This window comes from Saccostrea cucullata, unplaced genomic scaffold (genome assembly GCF_032062105.1).
Source record: "Saccostrea cucullata isolate Sc308-1 unplaced genomic scaffold, CSIRO_AGI_Scuc_v1 ctg6007, whole genome shotgun sequence".
Lineage (NCBI taxonomy): Eukaryota > Metazoa > Mollusca > Bivalvia > Ostreida > Ostreidae > Saccostrea > Saccostrea cuccullata.
Genome location: NW_026929403.1, coordinates 6,247 through 29,971, shown reverse-complemented (window position 1 = coordinate 29,971; position 23,725 = coordinate 6,247). Strand labels below are relative to the sequence as shown.

The 23,725-nt window shown below is 34.0% G+C and overlaps 2 protein-coding genes and 1 long non-coding RNA gene across 8 annotated transcripts; 1 reads left to right on the top strand and 2 right to left on the bottom strand.

Moving 5' to 3' along the window:
• Positions 1 to 2,977: 2,977 nt before the first annotated feature.
• Positions 2,978 to 3,472, bottom strand: LOC134280767 (E3 ubiquitin-protein ligase TRAIP-like). Its single transcript, XM_062763222.1, has one exon. The coding sequence runs from the start codon at positions 3,470 to 3,472 to the stop codon at positions 2,978 to 2,980; it is 495 nt and encodes a 164-aa protein (XP_062619206.1).
• Positions 3,473 to 11,688: 8,216 nt separating this feature from the next.
• On the top strand, positions 11,689 to 15,761 carry LOC134280766 (uncharacterized). 3 transcript variants are annotated; one of them, XR_009994957.1, is made up of 5 exons: positions 11,689 to 11,907; positions 12,435 to 12,577; positions 12,748 to 13,125; positions 13,268 to 13,365; positions 13,941 to 14,226. XR_009994957.1 is itself a non-coding variant. In XM_062763220.1 (3 exons), exons 2-3 carry the CDS (start codon positions 14,078 to 14,080, stop codon positions 15,368 to 15,370), a joined length of 561 nt encoding a protein of 186 aa, XP_062619204.1. In that variant the 5' UTR covers positions 13,174 to 13,365; positions 13,941 to 14,077; the 3' UTR covers positions 15,371 to 15,761. The 3 variants fall into 3 exon arrangements, 2 of the variants coding, with proteins under 2 accessions (XP_062619204.1, XP_062619205.1); XM_062763220.1 differs by lacking the exons at positions 11,689 to 11,907; positions 12,435 to 12,577; positions 12,748 to 13,125 and adding an exon at positions 14,820 to 15,761 and having other exon boundaries at positions 13,174 to 13,365; positions 13,941 to 14,087; XM_062763221.1 differs by lacking the exons at positions 11,689 to 11,907; positions 12,435 to 12,577; positions 12,748 to 13,125; positions 13,268 to 13,365 and adding an exon at positions 14,820 to 15,761 and having other exon boundaries at positions 13,810 to 14,087.
• A 31-nt stretch (positions 15,762 to 15,792) lies between these two features.
• Positions 15,793 to 23,419, bottom strand: LOC134280765 (uncharacterized). 4 transcript variants are annotated; one of them, XR_009994954.1, is made up of 8 exons: positions 23,394 to 23,419; positions 21,319 to 21,489; positions 20,942 to 21,083; positions 20,436 to 20,550; positions 18,340 to 18,586; positions 17,886 to 18,025; positions 16,419 to 16,614; positions 15,793 to 16,235 (listed from the first exon to the last, which is right to left on the bottom strand). It is a non-coding gene; the product is annotated as an uncharacterized LOC134280765 (long non-coding RNA). The 4 variants fall into 4 exon arrangements; XR_009994953.1 differs by lacking the exon at positions 23,394 to 23,419 and having other exon boundaries at positions 21,319 to 21,957; XR_009994956.1 differs by lacking the exon at positions 23,394 to 23,419 and having other exon boundaries at positions 20,999 to 21,083; positions 21,319 to 21,957.
• Positions 23,420 to 23,725: the final 306 nt, after the last annotated feature.

Below are 23,725 nucleotides of genomic sequence, written 5' to 3'. Positions count from 1 at the left end.
GTCATAGCTCCACTAAATCAAAAGTTATGGGCAAGGTTAAAGTTTTTGTGACGGACAGACTGACAGAGTGACCGACAGACAGACTGACGGACAGACAGACAGACGAATAAGATTTAATGTCCCCTCGCTTTCGCGAAAGCGGGGGACAATTAGATACACATACAGACGACATAGACACAGTTCTTCCTGGATGTTTTATTGAAATGCGACATAAAAACGAAGTGACAAAGATGTACGGCAGTTGTCTGGGATAAAGAATTGAGATGAAATTTAAGAAAAAAAAACAAGATGTGTTTGTGTAACACTGATACCCCCGTATGGCAACAAATCGAAGATTAAACTTTTTTTAAATGCAAATTTAATATATTGGTACGGTACGGTATATTGGCACGGTAGTAAGGTATTCTCACTGGGAATACAATTGTGAAATATGAAAGTAGGCCAAGGTCATATTTTTTTTTCATAAGTACAGAAATCTCCAAGGTCAGAGTCAAAAGATCAAGGTAATTGGTATCCAATGAAAGGTATTGCCATAAAAAAAATGTGAAGTATGGATGACCTAGCCCTAATTATTCAAAAGTTATTGCCAAAGTTAAAATTTTTCAAAAGTACGTCAAACTCCAAAGTCAAGTTCTTGCCATCAAATGAAAGGTCTTGTCACAAGAGTATGAAAGTACTAGCCCTAACCCTTTAAAAGTTATGGTCAAGGTTTGCTTTTTAAAAGTAGGTTAAACTTGAAGGTCAAAGGGCAAATGTTCTTGGATTCTAATGAAGGGTCTTTTCACAAGGATTACTTATGTGAAGTATGAGATCACTAGCCCGTAGCGTTCAAAAGTTATGGTCAAGGTTTTAAGTTTTTTCATAAGTACAAAAATTACCAAGGTCAAGGTATTTGGTATCCAATGAAGGGTCTTGCCACAAAGAATACATATGTAAAGTACGGAAGTCCTAGCTTTAACCCTTTAAAAATTTTGCCAAGGTTAAACATTTTTCAAAGTAGGTCAATCTCCAAGGTCAAAGGGTCAAAGTCCTTAATCCTATGAAGGGTCTTCTCACAAGGATTACATACATGAAGTATGAAGGCCCTATCCCTTACCGTTCAAAAGTTGTGGCCAAGGTTAAACATTTTTATTATTAAGTACTTAAATCTCTAAGATCAAGGTCAAAGTTGTTAGTATCCAGTGAAAGGTCTTCCCATAAAAATACATATGTGATGTATAAATGATCTGTTGTCTACTGTTCCAAAAATATGGCCAATGTAAAATGTTGGAATTTTTATGCAAAGCGGGTTAAACTCCAAGGTCAAAAGGTCAAATGTGGTGGTACCCAAAGAAAGGTCTTATATCAAGAAACATGCATGTGAAATATGAAAGTCATAACTCCACTAATTCAAAAGTTATGGGCAAGGTTAAAGTTTTTTGCGGACAAACAGACAGCTAGACAGACAGACGCACGGACACGACAAAAACAATATTCCCCCGAAACTTCGATTACGGGGGCATAGAATTATTTATATCCAAGGAAATATCTTGTCACAAGAAATACACCATTGAAGTATGAAACCCCTAGCATCAACTTCAAAAGGGCAGATCAAGGTTTAAAGTTTGAAAACATAATTTTTCTATAAAAAAAAATTAGTTCAAACTCATACAAGCTCAAATATGTTGGGTCTTTTCAAAAGGAATACACATGTGAAAAATAAGCCATACATGTAGCTCCAACCTATGAAGATTTAATGGCAAGGCTCAAAGAAGGTAAATCAAAAGTGTGTCAAACTCCAAGGGCAAGTATGCTGGTCTTGTCGCAAGAATACACATGAAATAGGAAAGCTATAGATCCAATCTATGAATATTTATGGTAAGGTTACGGTTTTTAAAGAAATGAAGGCAAAAGTGAGCAAGCTCACATACCCCACGCTTTCCCAAATCTTAAAGTGCTGAAAATTCCGGAAAAAAAATTATAAGGAATCGAATTTCCCGGTGAAATGCACATCTACACATTGTGTCCTAAATATCTGCAAAGTTTGATGGAATTCTGTGCAGCAGTTTATGAGGAGTTGAGCTGACAAACTGTTCATCGCTATATTCAAGATATCCCCAAAAGTCTAATTTCAAAAGTGCTGAAATTCCCAAGAAAAAATAAAGAAATAAGAATGTCCTGGTAATATGCACATCTACACACTGTGTCCTAAATATCTGCAAAGTTTGACAAAATTCTGTGCAGCGGTTTAAGAGGAGTTGCGCTGAACGAACTGTTCATCGCTATATTCAAGATATCCCCAAAAGTCTAAGTTCAAAAGTGCTGAAATTCCCAAGAAAAAATTAAAGAAATAAGAATGTCCTGGTAATATGTATATCTACACATTGTGTCCTAAATATCTGCAAAGTTTGACGAAATTCTATGCAGCGGTTTATGAGGAGTTGCGCTGACAAAAAAAAAACAGGACTGACTGACTGACGGACGGGTCAAAAACATTATACCTCATGAAACTTATTGCGTGGGGTATAACCTCACGCAAATTGTTGCGTGGGTATAAAAAAAGAGACAGGGCAAAATCTGTACTTTTGTATCCCTGAACATGCTGAATCATCAATTATAGGGGCATAAATATATATAGTACATGTAATTATAAAGTTTTTGATTCAACAAAAACAAAGCGAAATTGATGAATGATCATACAAGCTTTCTTCACCACCAAGGGCTAAACACTCTTATTTTGTCTTCTTTCTAATTATTATAATAGTGTACGAGTGGTCAAAAAGAAAGAAGACAGATTAATTGTGATGACCCCCTGCCTTTCACCCTTTGATTCAGAATGAACTAAAAAATTGTACACACATTTTAATAAATTCCTTCAAAAAATTTTATGCAAAAAACATTTATACATATACATGTGCAGTGTGTCACCACTGCACAAAAGTAGAAAATTCCCAATCCGTTAACTTTACAATTGTTAATAAGACATTAATAAGTTTGGCTATTCATTCTCTTCATTGTCCATTTGGACTACTTCCAGAATTTTCCTTTTCAGTTCTTCCTTCTTTTTTTCAACCTTTTCTATATCTTCCATTAGGTATTCTATCTCCTGATCTTTGGACATGTTTTCTCCTTTGAACTTTCTTAATTCTGACTCGACATTTTTCTTCTCGGATTCGAGGTCCATCACCGTGTTCTTAGCTTCATCTCTCTCCTTTTTCACCGTCTTTAGCTTTGCCTTTAGGCTTTTCACCTTCGTCTTCAACTTCCATTCCTCAGTTTCATCATTTCCGCTGTCATCATCCAAATCAAAATAGAGACGATTTATAACACGCTTGGGATCAACTCTACTGCGACAACTGGGGCAGGTGTTGGATTTCTGCAGCCAGGTGGATAGACATCCTCTGTGGAAAGTGTGCCCACAGGGGACAGCTGCTATGGCCACTGACTGGTCGATGACAAAAAGTTCAGAACAGATGCTACACTGGGCCTTCATGACTTTTAGTGGTATAATTGCCTGCAAGATAAATCAATCAAATCAAAATAATTAAGAGTTTGGACATCAGGCGCGGGTCCAGAATTTTTTTTTTCAGGGGGAGGGGGTCCACCCCTGTCAAAAATAATTTTCAACCCTGAACTTTCTTAACAAGCAAAAAAAAAATTAGTTTGTTCATGAAACGTGAAAAACATATATAGGTGCTCGCATCTAACATATATACGCAGCTCAGTTGACACAGCTTTGAACTTATCTCGTCGCGTTATGCAGTACAAGGGAAGAGGCTACTACAATAACCCGTATTATGCTAACAAGGGTCGTGGGGGTGACCGTTGGCGTGGACATGATTTCAAGTCTCAGTGGTGACTCAAAGTTTGCTAATTTTCAAGTCTAGTCACGTTAACGTTTTTCTTGATTAAAAGCAATTTACTCGTGTATTCAAGTTTGTAAATCTAGACATTTTAGTTTCATAGTTTTATTACTATCTAGTTGTAATAGTTTGTACAACAAACTGAATATTTGTCCAACCAATTAAAGTCAATACAAACACAGAATTACAAGAAGCATTTTCTAAACTTAAGTTGAAAAAAAAACGCCTGGATTAGACAATATCTCAAATGAAATGCTTAAAGCATCACAACATTTCATCAATCCTTGCTTGTTAAAACTGTTTAATATTGTATTTACATCTGGAGAATATCCTGCAAAATGGTCAGAAAGTTTTATTTGTCCTCTATTCAAATCTGACAATCCAAATAAGCCAGAAAATTTCAGAGACAGCTATTTACAATAGTATTGGAAAATTATTTAACTTAATATTGAATTTTTTAGACTTGACAATTTTTTGATGGAAAATGATACTATTCATGAATCACAGATAGGTTTCTCCAAGAAATCTCGCACTTCAGATCATATACATGTATTTGTGTTGAAATGTTTACTCAACAAATATCTTAAGACTGGTGATAAAAAATTATATGCCTATTTTGTTGATTTTCGAAAGGCATTTGATAAAGTTATTCATGTTGGCATTATGTATAAACTGCAACCAAAGGATATAAATGGATATTTTTAGAGAATTTTAAAATCTATGTATAAGAATGATAGACTGTGTGTGAAAGTAAATGATAAAATGACAGATTTTTTTCCCATCTGGGGTTGGAGTCAGACAAGGGGATGTCTTTAGTCCAAATTTGTTTAAACTCTTTATAAATGACTTCCCAAGTACTTTGGATCATAATTCTGTTTCTGTTACTCTAGATCAAGAAATAATCTCATGTCTTCTGCATGCAGCTTGTTTTATTATCCAATTCAAAATCAGTACCCGGTTGTATCAAGGGTTCATTAAATTTAATGAATTACTGAGCCTAATGATTCATTAAATTCTTAATGATACATTAGTTAATAAAGTCATTAAAGTGTGCTGTACAAAACCTTTATTAGAGTCTTATTACTTAATGAATCATTAGATATTTAAGAATTCATTAAAGGTCTATTAACATTAAGAAAATATCCCGTAATGCATTGCGTTACCACTTCCGTGGGCGTTTCCTTTGTTTACTAATAACTTATAATAAAACCAGTTTAAAAATCCGCCAAATTAGAACTCATTTTTAATTATGACGCAAAAATCAAAAAATTTCGTCATTTAACCAATTCCGAGCGTCTAAAAGGATAGATCATAAAACATAGGTAATCAGATATTACAGAGCTCACCTCAAATAATGTTGTCTTTAAGTAAGGCAAAGCCACACAATTAACCAACAAAAAGTATACATTCCAAAAATGAAAATATTTTAGTAATTTTGATCTGATACTTTGAAATAAATTAAACCTACATAAAAAATTTAAACTATTCTTCTTCATGAAAATGTAATGAATATCAAGCATCTGAAGGAAATTTGAGAGTTCCTATCTCTTGATGCAACATTTGCGCAAGTTTGGTTTATACAATGTTATGTAAGCCTTATAGTTTTTGGTAATAGACCTACAACCATAACTTTTACCTTGTCTATTATCTGAATGTATGTTGAATTCAGCCGAAGCAAATCCATTAGTGTGCATCCTAAGATGTATCATCCATGCAAGTTTGCTCATTATAGGGCTCATAGTTTATTGGAAATGAAACATGCATCAAAAACTAACATTTTCACTCATCCACAAAAAGAAGGTCAAATTCAGCATCCGAAGCAAGACTGGTAGTATGCATCCTTATATGTATCATCTATGCAAGATTCGTCATTTAAGAACTCATATGAAACCTGCACCAAAAACTTTTACCTGTTTACTCAACCGGAAAATGTAGGTCAGATTCAGCATCCGAAGCAAGCCCAGTAGTATGCATCCTTATATATATCATCCATACAAGTTTGGTCAACATAGGGCTTATGGTTACTTGTAAATGAAACCTGCACCAAAAACCTTAACATGTTCACTCAACCGGAAAATGTAGGTCAGATTCAGCATCCGAAGCAAGCCCCGTAGTATGCATCCTTAGATGTATCATCCATGCAAGTTTGGTCAACAAAGGACTTATAGTTACTTGGAAATGAAACCTGCACCAAAAACTTTAACCTGTTCAATCAACCGGAAAATGTAGGTCAGATTCAGCATCCGAAGCAAGCCCGGTAGTATGCATCCTTAGATGTGTTATCCATGCAAGTTTGGTCAACATAGGGTTTATAGTTACTTGGAAATGAAACCTACACCCAATACTGTACCAAAAATGTTAACCTGCTCCAAAAACATTAACCTGGTCATTCCTTTTCTGAAATTGCAGCATCTAAAACTTTGTCTGGTACAATGAAACACACTAAAACCATCTTCCATGCATATTTTATCAATATAGGACACAAAAGTAATTAAAAGAAAACTGCTCCAAAAAACTTTATCTCAATCTGGGACACCGACGCCGACGCTGAGGGTATCACATAAGCTCCCCCCAACTTCGTTGAGGTGAGCTAAAAACGTCATTTCATTAAAAATCAAAAACTCTGCTGCACAATGACTGATGGAATTCAATTTAAAAACAATAGAAATCGGGGGAAAAATTTCGATTCAAGTGAAATTCAACTTTTAGCTGATTTAGTGGAGAGAAATGTTGACATCATTAATAGCAAACTCACAAACATTACGTTGGCCGCCATAGTTAATGAACGTTTAAAGAAGCCCTCTTGGGTTCATTAAAATTAGATAAGTTAATGAGGCTTTAATGCACCGATTCGTTCATTAAAACTTTGATACAACGGAATTTAATGACACATTAAACATGTTAAAAATGATCAGTTTAATGAAGCTTTTATCATTCATTAAATGTTGATACAACCGGATCCAGATCTTAAATGTAAACTTAATCTCCGCAATGATTACTGTAGTGAGTGGTGTCTAGAAGTAAACATACAACAAAAGGCCCAGGAGCCACATCGCTCACCTGAGCAATATTGGCTATGAAAATGCACATACCAGATCAGAATTGAAAGTTTACGGGGGGGGGGCTTGAATTTTAAACCCCAGGGGGTCATGATTTGAACAAACTAGAATCTACACTACCTGAGGATGATTCCCTATAAATATCACTATAAACATGGCTTTGAAGTACTTGAAAAGAAGATTTTAAAAGGATTCCCAATATCTACCTATGTAAAACTTTTATCGGCCATTTGGCCCCACCCTACCCCCGGGGGTCATGATTTGAACAAACTTGAATCTACAGTACCTGAGGATGATTCCATATGAGTTTCATCTTTCCTGGCCCAGTGATTCTCGAAAGGAGATTTTAAAGATTTTTCCTATATATTCCTATGTAAAACTTTGATCGGCCATTTGGCCCCACCCTACACCCGGGGGTCATGATTTGAACAAACTTGGATCTACACTACCTGAGGATGATTCCATATGAGTTTCATCTTTCCTGGCCCAGAGGTTCTTGAGAAGAAGATTTTTAAAGATTTTTCCTATATATTCCTAGATGTAAAAGTTTGTTCAGCCATTTTGGCCCCACCCTACCCCCGGGGGTCATGATTTGAACAAACTTGAATCTACTCTACCTGAGAATGATTCCACATGAGTTTCCTCTTTCCTGGCCCAGTGATTCTTGAGAAGTTTTTTAAAGATTTTCCCATTTATTCCTATGTAAAAATTTGATCGGCCATTTTGGCCCCGCCCTACCCCCAAGGGTCATGATTTGAACAAACTTGAATCTACACTACCTGAGGATGATTCCACATGCGTTTCCTCTTTCCTGGCCCAGTGGTTCTTGAGAAGAAGATTTTTTAAAAACGCTATTAATTTTTCTCTTATTCATAATTATCTTCCCTTGGAAAAGGGCGTGGCCCTTCATTTGAACAAACTTGAATCCCCTTTACCTAAGGATACTTTGTGGCAAGTTTGGTTGAAATTGGCCCAGTGGTTCTGAAAAGTTTACAACAACGACAACAACGACGACAATGCCAACGACGACAGACGACGGACAAATTTTGATCAGAAAAGCTCACTTGAGCCTTCGGCTCAGGTGAGCTAAAACAAAGGAAATAATTTTTAATAACTCTGGTAAATTACTGAAGGAAGCATTCCAACTTTCCAATTTTCTATTCACAAAACTCTAGCAATGTGAATGCATCACCAAACAAGTCCATATGCTGGTCGATACATGTATCGACTAAGTACGTTTCAACTGAGTGCTTGGAAGCACGTTTACTGTGGGCATTTACATGTAACAACACAAATCCACGTGGCTTGTTGTGATTCGAAACATATACTGACACGCAAAAGAAACACAACACCCTACTTTAGGGGGAAATAATTATGTAAAGAATTTTGTATCTTGAAATTATAAATATCTTCGAGGGGGTATTTTTCATTTATTTAAAGCCAGTGTAATTGAATGTAATTGAAAAGTAATTGTTAGATACATGCCCTTTTGGAAAGTAATAAATTAAATTACCATTAGTTGTAATTAATTGAAAAAAGCCTTTGATAGTCACTTTCGCCTACTCTAGCAGTGATTTTTTAAATACTTTGTTTAACCAAATTTTGTCATACAACGTTAGTTTATGTAATAGTTAGATCATATTAAGTAAAATTTTAGTGGTAAAGAAGGGGCGGAGGGACCGAGCCCTTCTTAACCACTAAAATTTTACTTATTAAGTAATCAAAATAGGTTCTAAGTAAGTTAGATCATATTAATAATATGATCTAACTTACTTATAACCTATTTTGATTGGCTAATAAGTCAGCGCGCGGAGTAACTGCATAGACATAAAATCTTAACAATTAAGTGATCTACTTAATAGAAAATTTAGCAGCTGCTGATTGGAGGAAAAAGTAGGTTAGGTTCTAAACACGCCTTAAAGAAAATCAGACAAAAATAATATTCAAATATTAATGGTTCCCTCATATGATAGATATAAAAATTGTTCAGTTTATATGGAGAATATAGTATTAAATACTGAGGTACACCCCTAAACTGTAGCTAAAGACCACCTTTTTAAACCAGAAAACAACTTCTGAAAAATTTTGTAATAGTTAGATCATATTAAGTAAAATTTTAGTGGTTAAGAAAGGGCGGAGGGAGCTAAGCGACCGAGCCCCCTTCTTAACCAATAAAATTTTACTTAATATGATCTAACTTACTTAGAACCTAATCGCGCTTTTTCATTGGCTAATTAGTCAGCTCGCGGAGTTACTGCATAGACAAAAAATCTAAAATCCTAACAATTAAGTGAGCAACTTAATAGAAAATTTAGCAGCTGCTGATTGGATGAAAAAGCGGGGTAGGTTCTAAATTTGGATATGACTGCACTTCATTACATATTTTTGGTTAAAGGTGGTCTTAATTCATATTGAAAATGTTGAAAATATGTATTCAATTTATCTTTTCAAAATTATTTTAAGATTCAACAATCTGTCTTTAATTTGTCCATCTGATTACAATGACTTCATGGCATAGTGGTATGATTGCTTGGTTGTAGACATAATGATCTTAAGTTCGAGTCTCTTAGTGGGTATTTCTTATCTTTGCTTTTGTTTTTTTTTTTTTCTCTTTGCATTTTCCCTATTTTTTTCTTTTATTATTTTATAATACATGTATAAAAAATATAAGAGATATGTACTACAACATTACACTTTGAAAGAATCTTGGGAAAAAACCAGTCCTAAACTACGGTATTTTAATGACCCAAAGTCTAGCTGCTAGCTTGTTTTATTTTTAAAATTTTCAAAAATCTTGTTTAGAATAAGAGTATCATAGGCGTCGAAACCGGGGGGTCTAAGAGGGCCCAGCCCCCCCCCCTTTTTTTTTTTTTTGCAAATATACACAATTTCTATGCATTGAAAATTAAGTTTTACCTTTTTTTGTTGGTTTTGCCCCCCCCCCCCCCCACTTTCAATTTGCTTCCGACGCCCATGAGTATTAAACAAGTAAAATAATTGTCATTTAACAAACTTGCAACTATGAAAATATAACACTGGTCCACAAATGATTACGTATACATGTAGTTTGATCTTGAATTGAAAAGGTACATGTATCTATAAATAGAAACAGGTGATTTCCATTTAAATACTTGAGTCGGCCGTGTCGTCGGAAAGGCAGCTATGACTCTTTGGCCAATTACACATTTCTTTCTATTACATCAAAATATGATTGAGGTACCTTACATCATCTTCGCTAGCCAAGGGTTTCCGATCCGAAATCTACTAGTAGATTTCGGATCGGAAACCCTTGGCTAGCGAAGATGACCTGTACATGTACTAGGCATTTATGCAAGACACAGGCGCTTGTTTCATACAGTAAGCTTAGATTTCTACCATATGTTATTATATAGTAGAAATCTAAGCTTACTGTGTGAAACAAGCGCCTGTGATGCAAGATACCAGAGGATGGAGTTTCTTATATAATCTGTTAGGAGAAAAAACGTAGTTTGCCAAAATTACATTTTTAGAGTTTCAAATTAAAAAAAAATAGAAACCAGTTTAGAAATCAGAAAGTAATTAAAATTCTGTATATTTTTCATATATTATTAAGATTCACAACAGATTTTTGGGAATTAAACGTATCGTCTGACCTTAAAATTTACCTGTTAATCTTGGCCCGAAGAATGATCTGACTGTTCGCTAAATTTTACTGTTGAGCCCATTTCAACGTTGGTTAGTAATATGAGCGTTAAGGCCGCTTAACCCGAAACAGGCGCATATTATCTTACACAATAAAAGTACGTCATTACAAAGATAGTATATAAAAATAAATTATAAGATTTATTTAATTGTTTATTACAACAATCCTTACATGGAAAACGCAGATCAAAAACCTTATTGAAAAACAGTAGTTCCTGACGGAAAGTAAGATCTGTTGAAAAAAATATGTTTATCGGATATATGTAATAATGAAGATAATTCAAACCCGAGTATTTTTTTTTCTCTACTAGTAGAAGCCTTAGTCATAATACCTCTTTCCAAAATTACAAAATTATTTAAATAAAATCCACAGTAATTTTTATATTAATATGCATATTTAAAGAATAAAGGAAAATCAGATATTTTCAATGATTGTTTTAAAGGAGCTAAAATATTGTCCGTGTACATATCTACTTTGTTGTGAAAACATGCTCGGGTTCGTTCTTCATGAGATAAACATATAAGCGATAAATTTAATTTTTCGAAGGCGAATTCACGCAATATCAACAATGATCAACTTAGGATTATTTTTTGTGTGACCTAACAAAAATTATTTTTTTAACATTTGAATTTTGTATGGCATGTCAAACGTTGCAATATTCGATAATCTTGTGATGTATATTCAAAATCTTGTGATGTATGTTCGAAATCTTGTGATGTATATTCAAAATCTTGTGATGTATGTTCGAAATCTTGTGATGTATATTCAAAATCTTGTGATGTATATTCAAAATCTTGTGATGTATGTTCGAAATCTTGTGATGTATATTCAAAATCTTGTGATGTATGTTCAAAATCTTGTGATGTATATTCAATATCTTGTGATGTATATTCTAAAACTTGTGATGTATATTCTATAATCTTGTGATGTATGTTCGAAATCTTGTGATGTATATTCTATAATCTTGTGATGTATATTCAATATCTTGTGATGTATGTTCAAAATCTTGTGATGTATATTCAATATCTTGTGATGTATATTCGAAATCTTGTGATTTATATTCTATAATCTTGTGATGTATGTTCGAAATCTTGTGATGTATATTCGAAATCTTGTTATGTATATTCTATAATCTTGTGATGTATATTCGAAATCTTGTGATGTATGTTCGATAATCTTGTGATGTATATTCGAAATCTTGTGATGTGTGTTATACAATTCAGTGATGCGTGCAATAAAATTGCATGACGCAACAGAAAAGTAAGGACACTTTTCATTGGTTAGAAATAACGAAAGTAGCTGAAGCGTCGGGAAAACCATGCAGGTGAGAAAAAACACATCAGTTTGTTTATTGCAGCACTAATTACGAGATGCACGAGTGTTGTTCCTGGTGACATGATGGAGATATTTTTGCCTGCTAGGGAAAAAACTCAGTAAACGTAGATATATATATTGACAAAATTTGTAGGTACTTGTAACGATATGTCACGATGCTGCATTGTCAGATACAGTATTTATACATGCATGCTAAAAAGTTAAATCTCGTAGTAATCAATATAGCAGAAGAATATTGAAGAGTACATACTACAAAAACTGTGCAATTTGTAGCAAGATTAATTTTTGTTTAACAGCTGTTTTTATTACATTTTATTTCGTATTATTACTACCAAATACTGCTACCGTTTGTTAATGTTATGCACATGGTTATCTTGTACTTGCAAGTAAATGTAACATTAAAAAAAAAAATAATGAAAAAATAAGTCATTTAGGCTATTTGATAATAACATGCTAAACGAACGTTTTGTTTTTTAATTCTCCTTCACTCAGTCTTTGTACAATGTATATTTTTAGACGAGCTGATCGCCAACCAGGAGATCAGAATGATCGCATCTGCTCCTGCCACTTAAAGGATGGTAAGAAGGAGGGGACCCTGCATATTTTGCATGGAATGAAGGAAAGGCCATGGATTTCTCTGATCCTGAATGTACAAAAAGGTGAAATTATTTTTCAAAATATGACCGACATCTTGTTTTTGGATGGTGGGTGGGTGGAGTTTAATTGAGAATATTTTACTAAAAATCTTTAAAAGGGTACATGTATAAACAGAGTAGCTTACAACTGATTAAAAAAATAATTCAAGTTTAATTATTTTACATGTACAAAGGAGGAAAAAACTCAAAAGTGAGGAGTCCCTGTCATCTTCACAGATGGACCAGTTGCAGATTCCACAAGCACCAAAATGTCAATATCAAGAAAAAGTAAAGCTCATTTAAAACACCAATGATGACAAATGACCAACACTGAAACATTTTCAATAATATTTAATAATATATAAAGTTCTTTTAACTGTACATGATTTACAAAATATTTTCCGTTGATATCGGAGCACAACTACTCAGCATCCTGCACATTTAACTGTACTCAAGAAATGCAGCGCCTCTCAACAGAAATACAACTGGAAAAGGAATTGCTTGCCCTAAAAATAGAGTCTAGTAAAAGGAAGCCAATATCAATCCACGATATTTAATACAACGAAGAGAAGGTACATTTAAAGGAATTCCAATTGTGATTTCCTATTTCTTAACAATTTCAGTTACTGTAATAAAAACTTGTTGCCATTGAGGGATGAACATCTTAGATTGACTGTTATGTTAACATATTTTGTTATTATTTGGGAGTGTTAGGTCTCTGATCAGCAGGGGCATTTTCTCTATATAAGAAGAAAATGGAGACTTCCTACCCACCCGATGTATTTTGTCTGACAGTTTTCTGTACATTACAGGTAAATTTTTTATTTATTAACTTTCCAGCCTCTTATTGTATAGTACATTTTGGGGTTTGAAGTCAGTTTTTGCTTTTCTTTAATTTTTAAAAAAAATTATTTAAATTCTCCTTTTCTTAGAATAAAATTCAAAAAGTAGCTTCTGATTGTAATGTATAAGACTACAGACATTGAACTTTGATTTGTTATCAAAAGGATTGATTTAAACTTTTCTAAATTAATTGTAAACAAAAATAAAAGGGGGCACCTGCTATTTCTTAAAGAGTTTTTCGCTGGGGGTGGGGAAACTTTTTTGTACATACTTACGCAATAGGAGGGATTAGATAAGAATCAATTAGTATATCAGAGTCTTAAATAATATACTTTGTATAAGCATAAAAAAATTCTATATCAGTCTTTTTGAAACCTTTGAATTTCGCTTAATTAACTATGATTTATCCAATTTTGGAGCTTTTTACCTAATTCTGGGTAGAATCCACCCTTATGAAATTATTGACTCAATTTTGACTTAATATCACTTTATTAACATTAAAGCACAAAAACAATTCATTGTACAAATATTTTATTTATTACAGTCACCAATATATCCAAATATCATCACCGGCCCAGACGTCATTCACTCCTTTGAATTGTGCTGGTAGCAGTAAGGTGTCATCATTTGAGATGGTCACAGTATCCAATACACTGAAGTCACAGGACTCAAATTTCATACATGTTCACAGGTAGGTGTATAGTCTTTGAAATTACCACAATTGACTAATTCTGGGACAGGTAAGTATGTAAGTATAGGAATGAGAGCACCAAATCCCCGGATGCACACATGGCTTTGTTTGTTATGGAACATTAAACCGAATACTGAATGGGTAGGTGTTACGCCATTGGCTGATATCAGGTATTTAATTGTTTTCATTTTAAAGTAAAATTAATGACCTTTGAAATAAATGCTGGGATGAGGGGATATTACAGAAACTATAGAAATGCCAGGGAAGATTTTAGGAGTGGGGGTTGATTTTTTATGCCGCGTGTTATTTTACTGCGAATCTCTATAAGTTGAAAATAACTGCAATTTTGACCTATAAACGACATGGGACCATATATTTTTTTCTGTATTTTTTGTAAGGGCTTAGATTAAAGTTTGAAATGATGCTAAAGATTTTTCTGAAATTGTCATAGTAAAGTACTGAGAGGGCCTAAGGTTTGTATGGAGTTCTATGGGAAAATAATTAGTGGTCTTTTCCCTATACAAGATGCTGTCTGATGGCGTAGTGTAGAATGTAGCGTAGAATGTTTTCCAAGTCAGCTTAAATACAAAGGTTTGTTTTAAAATTTATCATAATGACTTGCAAAAATTTAATGCAGTTAAATTTATTGTATTCTTGAAAGATTGACTGTAACACAATTTTTTTTACACAATTACAAATAATCAAATTAATTTTTTTCCAACTTTTTTTCAGGGTCTCTGCCAAAATTATTTGAGGATTTTTCCTCTGCTAGAGCATCCATGGATGCACTTGAAACCCAGGACATCCCAACACATATGGATAATCAGGCCATGGCCTACAGTATGTACAAAAATTGCCATACTTTTAAAGCAGTAACTTGCGTGCCTCCAAATGGTGCACTTACATTTTGCCCCATGCTGTACCCAGGTTCTACTTCTGATGTAGCCATTGTACGCCACAGCCAAGTTTTACGAAAGTTCAAAGCTGGAGACCTTATTTTGGGGGTCAAAGGTTTCACCATTCATGACCAGTCGCCCCAGGGTGTCTGCTTAATTATAAAAGCTCTTTTATCGACACGAGGCCAGTTTACCATACAAGAAGCAGCACTGTGTTACAAGATTGCTAAAGCACTTATTCATGTGGAAAGAGCCAACGAGAGGATAAAGAATTACGAGATTCTCTGTCACATACCATCTACTTACAGACCAATCTCAACAAAAATATTTCAACTCTGTTCTTGTCTTGTAAACTTGCAAGCTCCACTTTTGAAAGAAATTACTTAAAGATACATGTACTTATTATAAATTTGCATTGGCGTGTGACAGTATACACTAAACAGTGAAGATATTCATACCAAAGTGCAAGGGATAAGCAAATTTTGATTTGTTATCAATGTCAATGGTTATATTTGTTAACTTTGTAGCATGTTGTAAAATAAATACATGTACTTCAGAAAATGAAAATCCCTTTTGTTAGCATGGATTTATTACAAGAATGTTTGGCAATTCCATTCTTCATTTGACAATATAATTTGGAAGAGGGTTTACTTATAATTTTAAATCTCTAGTTTAAAGTATATATTTACCTTTAAAGCACAACTCAACAAATTCATGTTTTCAACAATTTATCTATTAAGAAAGACAAAAATGTTACATTTTCACTTTGAGAATAACATCTTCAATTCATTTATAAAATGATTCTAAATTTTGATATTCTTTTTTTATGTAGTACATAGATTTTATTAATCATCATTGCTATTTAAAATAGTCTTATAAGCCAGAAGTTTTATGATGGATTGTGACATATCATGTCATACATTTATGAGACTTAGGAACATTCAACACATTTAACAAGATTACCCATTTTCCATTGTTAGAAAATTCTAGAGGTACAAAACTAAGTGTCAAGAAGTTCAAACCAGAACTCAGTTTTCCATCAGTGCTGGAATGAAAATGTTAATGTAGAAATCTATCAGCTTTGGAACATTTGCTGTCCATTCAATGTCTTTTACTATTCTAATCACAATGCAGTCTACTCTTGTCCACACAATTAAGTCACAGAATGTTTTGTTACATATGTGTAGCTGGCCTTGAATTTGATGATAGTATGGGTGACTGGTTTTCAGGCACAGGGTATCTTGTTTAAGATCTAAAAAAAAAATCAAAAAACACTGAAGTTGTGTTATACCAGTACATATCCCCTCCTTTTTCAATATCCTCATACCATATTGAACAGCTGCACTTGTAAATTAATACATGTTTTGAAATCATTTACTCACCAAGATTTTTAATTTCAAAGTACTGGACAATACAGATTTTAAATGTTATTTACCTATGAAAAATCCTTCAAATTTTGTGCCCCATTTGTTGCTGTTGAAGACGATGCTGTAAATGGACACTTCACCTCTACAATATCAGGAATGGCGTCTTTGGCTTCTGGAGTTTGATAAAATACACTGCATGTTGGTGGTCGAACAACTAATCCATCAGGTGAAGCTCCCAACACTCCAGATTCATCCAACCATATCCTTTTCAGAAAAAAATATAATACTACTGAATGCAAACAAACCATAATACAATTGATTTTGTAATGCAAACAAAGTCTAAGTAGAGCTTTTATAATCCTTCCACTTCAAAAAGCAAATTTTCTGGAATATGTTGGTAACTGAATATTTATGCCCCGCCATGAATATGGCCGGGGCATATAGTGTTTGTCATGTCCGTCTTCCGTCCTTCTGTCCTTCCATCCCACTTTGTGTTTAGCTCTGTTCAAAGCTAAGTTTCAAAAAACTATCCAAGATATTTTCATCAAACTTCATATGCTGATAGATATTGATGAGTGCTATGCAACTGCATCAACATTTTTTTACCTTTCCTTTGACCTTGACCTCACTTTTCTTAAATAGTGTTTAGCTCAGTTTTAAACATACCATTCAAGATGGTGTTATCAAACTTTACATGTTGATACAAACTTGCATAGATGATGCATCTACAGATGAACACTACCAGACTTGCTTCGGATGCTGGATCTGACCTACATTTTCCAGATGAGTGACCAAATTAAATTTTTTGGAGCACGTCCATTCTTAAGGAACTATAAGCCCTACTTAGACCAAACTTGCTTGGATGATGCATCTAAGGATGGACACTACCAGACTTGCTTCGGATGCTGGATCTGACCTACATTTTCCAGATGAGTGACCAGGTTGAAGTTTTTGGAGCAGATTTATTCCTAAGGAACTATCAGCCCTACTTAGACCAAACTTGCATGGATGATGCATCTAGGGATGGACACTACCAGACTTGCTTCGGATGCTGGATCTGACTTACATTTTCATTCCCAAGTAACTATAAGCCCTACCTAAACCAAACTTGCATGGATGATGCAGCTAGGGATGGACACTACCAGACTTGCTTCGGATGCTGGATCTGACCTATATTTTCATTCCCAAGTAACTATAAACCCTACCTGAACCAAACTTGCATGGATGTTGCATCTAGGGATGGACACTACCAGACTTGCTTTGGATGCTGGACCTACATTTTTATTCCCAACTAACTATAAGCCCTGCCTGAACCAAACTGATCAAATTTTATACATGTACAAATTTCATGTTGCTTTACTAATATATTCTCGACGGGGCATTCATGTCCTATGGACATATTTCTAGTTTTTTTTTTACAATTAGACTTCAGTAATTGATTTCTGTTTGTCACCAGGATAAGTCCTGTTATTTGTTTTGACACATTGAATGTTAACATGTCAGAGGTTGAATGAATGTTATTTTGTGCTGTATACCTGACTGCTCTACAGCTGCATCAATGTCCTTTGCATACTTTCTCAAAGCATCATCTTCATGAGTGATACCCCATGCAACAGCCTTGATGGACTCCAGATTGTAAGCCGACATCAGCTGTTTCTTCAGTGACAATGTCAATCTGGAGAAGAAAATATGATTTTTGGTTATTAATCTTATATTTCCTGCATCTTTATGTACAAATATCTAGTCATTACAGTCGAACCTCATTATCTCAAACTCAATGAGACCAAGAAAAATGTTGGAAATATCCGTGGATTCAAGAATAATACATAAAGAGTTATCAAGAATAAAATGTCCCAGTCTTTTATAAATGGTTTGGACTTCAAAATTACTTTGACATATCTATGAAATATGAGATAATGGGTTTGAGATAACAAAGTTTGACTGTAATTTTAAAAGTCTTTTTCGCAAAAATTTAATCACACGTCTTACCTCCTTTGCTTAGAACTGAGAACTGCACCAAAGTTGGAAGCTGATATGCTATATTTCCTTACAATCGACCACATTAGGTTGTTTCATTGCCAATGCAGCTCTTTTAATGGATTCAGGGATAATGCATGCTGTAACCATACCATAGGGGTATCAGAATGAACATACTCTGGTGATGTTAACAGGTCTTCAATGAGAGGTACAGGTGGACCAGGTTCACATGGCTCTGGTTCAAGAATCCAATTCAATGCTGAAAAATTTTATTACTTGTGTCATTCTCAAAAATATCATCCATAATATCCATATCACATATACCAAGTACCGGTATTTATATAAGAGTCCATACATTTCATTTTAGTGAACACTGTCATGGGTTTTTGTAATGTATGCATTACATATCAAATTTACAACTCACTTGCATATATTTGTTCACAATTGTTCCTGTATATAATTTTGCACATGGCATTCTTAGTGTGAAAATGCCATGTAAAAATTGGTGCAAATGTACAATTAATATTTACTTAATTATTAACAAATTTTCATAATGACAGAGTATTTAAATAATAGAAGAATGATCTGATAATTCGCAAGAATATGAAACAAAATATTTTTTTTAATGCAATTGAATAATTTATTTTTCCTTTCAAAAATGTATGCTCATGTACAAAAATGCTACTAGTATCATATTTATAATATTGTCTTTCCAATTATTCAAAGGTTGTTATTAATATTTATTACATAGTATGTTCAAAAATTGGGCAATATACATAGCCAACTATATTATACTCCTCATCTTGGTACATTTGTTCACAATTAAAATTAACCATCGGTCAGTAACAAAATAACAGTTTCATAATACTCGTAATATAAAAATCAAATCAAACTTAAATAACAACAATAGTAACACCAAAATCATAACTTCCTTCTGATATTTTACCAATAAAGCTTCCAAGGTGCAAAAAACACTGGTCACTTTCATCAAAGGGTCGGTTTAAAGCACTTCAAATATGAAGCAAATTTTTTAACAATTGATTTATTTATATTTAATGATTGATCATTTAAAAAAAAAAAAAACAAAACAAGAGGCCCATGGGCCACATCGCTCACCTGAGCACTGTGGCTAGGAAAAAGTAAAAATTGGTTTTTTATTGAAAAGTTTAAATCCAAAAGTAGTCCCTTGACCAATTATGGCTTTGCTTTTCTTGAGAAGGTTATTTTTAAAGAATTTTCCTATATATTTCTATATAAAATTTGATCATCCTTTGTGGACCCGTCCTACCCCCGGGGGACATGATTTGAACAAACTTGAATCTACACTACCTAAGGATGCTTCCGTATAAATATGATCAATCAGGGTTTTGCTGTTCTTGAGAAGAAGATTTTTAAAGATTTTTCCTTTATATTTCTATGTAAAACTTTGATCTTCCATTGTGGCCCCGCCCTACCCCGGGGGTTATGATTTGAACAAACTTGAATTGACACTACCTGAGGATGCTTCCATATAAATAGGATCAATTATGGCTTTGTCATTCTTGAGAGGAAGATTTTTAAAGAATTTTCCTATATATTTTTATGTTAAACTTTGGTCAGCCATTGTGGCTCCGCCCTACCCCCGGGGGTCATGATTTGAACAAATTTAAATCTACACTACCTGAGGATATTTCTCTATAAGTTTCATTTTTCCTGGCACAGTGGTTCTTGAGAACAAGATTTTTAAAACATACCATCAAATTTTCATTAATTCCCAATTATCTCCCCTTGAATGAGGGTGTGGCCCTTTATTTGAACAAACTTGAATCCCCTTCACCCAAGGATGCTTTGTGGCAATGGGTTCTAGAGAAGAAGTCGAAAATATGAAAAGTTTACAGACAGACAGATGGACAGACAGACAGACAAACAGCTAGATAGACAAAATGTGATCAGAAAAGAGCTAGAAATGAAACATTCCTCACCACAAAAGCCAGAAGAATATAGGGACCACCACCAGTAACATGTTTCTGTGAAGAACCAAACCATGCAGAGATAAATATCAATAGTCCTGAATCTTCGATGCAGGACCAAGTACGAGAATTGCTACAAACACTACTCCGGAGACTTACCTATTATCCTATGATGTAACGTACTTTGTCCACTGCAGCTGGTTCCCTCATAAGCTGGTAGTGAGGACAGTTCAGGATGTCCTGTCAACTTTATTCCTCAACTTCCTGTCTTGGACTGAAAAGCAATAAGTGGAAATCTTTAGTGTTGCCTAGTGACTTTGAATTAAAAAGAAAGTTGCAAGATTGTGAAGGGGGGGGGGGGGTACTGATGCTGTGCATTTTAATTAAATGTACAAAATCTGTATTTCACAGTTTAATGCATTCATGTATTTTGTGAATTGTCTTAGGATTCATGTAATAATTGTTGTTATGTATTATTAAGCACTAAATCTATTCAACTGCATGTGTAAATGGGGAAAATGTGGATATGTAAATGATGTATAATTGCAATGTGTGAAATGTGACATTTTCTTATATGAGGGAGTCTGTTCATGTAATTTTTTTTTCATTAATTATTTTATTTATCTTGATAAAATTATTTCAATTAACAATATTGTTTTTCTTACCAGTCTGATGAACTCAACAAAGGTTACAGAGGTGAATGGTAGAAATATGGGTATTACAGGTGTCAAAACTCTTCGTTGATGACCAGACTGCATGTCGCACTGTAAAATCACCATTTTGGATCTTTAAAAGGGGAAGCTACTCCTGAAATCAAAGAAATTGTCATAAAAATGAGTAACCTGATTTTCTTTAGGTCTCACACAAGGAAATAATTTCACTATATGTTACTATATAGCTTTAATTAAATAAATTAATTAACTAGACTCTCGGCAGATAATTCATGAATGAGAAAAAAGATTAATGCTTAGACAAAATTTGAGATCAGAAAAAATATACCCCTTATGCGGCTTTTAAGAAAGAAAATTGAGACTAAACATACCTATACCCCGAAATACACATGGGCAAACAGCCAACACACCATCGAGGAAGTTATATCGATCATGCGTACCTAAAAAAAAAGAGTTCCCTTTGATTCAGTGGCACAATTCTGCTGATATGATATTCCTAGTGCATGATTCCAAAATTAAAACTGTAGACCTACGTAAAGTTCCTGAAAATGAAAAAAGAAAAGAAATATTATTGTCTCTATATACATCATACATAGAACTACATTTGTTCATTTTAATTAGCTATCTCCTTGCATAAGACCTTTAAGGGTAATTTTATGCTATTTACCATGTGCACTGATTGCCATAAAACTAAAGAAAAAATACCAGCCTTACAAAGTCACTTAACCATGACCTTTGACATACCTTACTAAGAATACCCTGGACAATTTGGTTTAACTTGAGACTTCTGAATTTTTAAATGCAGGTTTTGATAAATTAACCATTTAATATACTTATGAGCTCATAAAACTGTTCTTTAAAACTGTATGATAAAGAGTGTAAAAACTTTGAAACATGTTTGGAAAGTATTATCACACATGTGATATGGGATAAATTATCACCACAGAAAGATCAAAGAAAATCACTGCAGATATGCGACAATAATTCTTATCATTGTTTATTGTATGTCAAGTCTAGAATATGGTATATCATTACAAATATTATGATTTTTAGCCGGGCACATTGCTCGTAGAGCAATGCTCAGCTATTGCGACGGTTAGCAACAGAAAATATGCTGCTTCTTCACCGCCAAATTGAGTTTACGAGTAAAAGTATGGTACGTGCACCAGCCGCTGTTGAGAAAACAAAATCCATTCAACACGTTGAGAAATAGTAAATTGAATATTTTTATCATAATATTAAATTGTTTAATATTTTTTCCTGGCTCCTTTGACTAATATTTTACAAAGTAATTCAACGGGTGCAAAAGGTTTTCACCAGGTATCCCTGTCTGCATCATATTCTTTAAACAATATAATTAAAATTAGATGTTAGATCCACTCGCAAACTCGCCACACTAACATCTCACAAGTCATCCCATTGAGGGTCACGTAAGAGGTTAAATTTGGAACGCCTCAAGATTTATTGGCTTCAACAATATATGATGATTTTGCCAGCTGCGATTTGATTAATTGATAGAATTTGACCTCTGACATGACCCTCAATGGGATGTTGTTAGATGTTAGTGTAGCGTCGAGTATGCAAGGGGATCTAACATCTAATTTGAATTAGATTGATTCTATAAATAAAGGTTGTACTATCAGGCTAACACAAATGCAGGGAACATCATTAATGACTTGATGCAAATTTCCCTGCTGAGGACACATCAGTGCAGAGACGTTTGACCTTAATCTTGCTGCATCGGTGTTTATTTACTTCTGCTTGTATATAAAACCGGATTACCCCGAAACGATACGTGATAAATATTTTTCGCTGTTAATTTCTAGCTATATTTTATTTTATTTTTAAAACTATTTAATATTATACATGCCATTGAGATATTTTTGTGTGTATTACATATTCTCTAAAGGTCTGAACGTGATTTTAACTGTCACCACAGTCCTTGTTCATTATCCTGTAAATGAGCCCGGCTCAATACATTTACTATAAAAATAATTGGACAAATTTGTGAATGACAATATTCAATGATGCATAGCAATTAATCTTTTCTTGACATTCACCTTCTCCTAAAAATTTGTCGTGCTATTTATTTATTTATTGCAAAGTCGTCCCTGGACTAGTGCTACGGTCAATGCAGCTGCAATGGACCATGCAATTTCGAACCCTGCGTGGTGAGAGTTTGTCCCGAGACACAGTTAGATTATTCTAACTAGCACCAATATAGAATAAATCATACCGATTAGGCCTAATCAACATCACTACAATATGAGGACGTAAAAATAGGATAAAACATCCTTTAGTCCAGCAATAAGCCACTAAATTGTTTTTGATGTAGATCTACCTTCAAACAAATCAAATTATATAATGTTCTTGATTCCCACTTTTCACGTTATGAATGACTTAGCATGCTTAGTGCTTCTTGATACCAAAACAATTTTTCTATTACCTATAATTTTGACTTTAGGTTGAATCACAGGAGTCGGCAATTTTATCAATAAATAGAAAATAAATGGTTATCAGGCATAAATTCTACCAGTGAGCTTCGCGAGCGTAGCGAGCGAAGCGACAGGATGGCAACGAGTTTTCTCGATTTTCTCTAAATCGCTGTCCAGCCAACATCAAACTCCACAAATCAACTTCGGGGTGTCCAGTAAGTAATTCCTAACATTCTTTACCATTCAACTGCCCTTAATTATCTCCATAACCACACTTTTTCACATCTCGTTTACAACCAGCGGCCATTGACAATCTGCGTGACGTCACAACCACTGCAGCAAA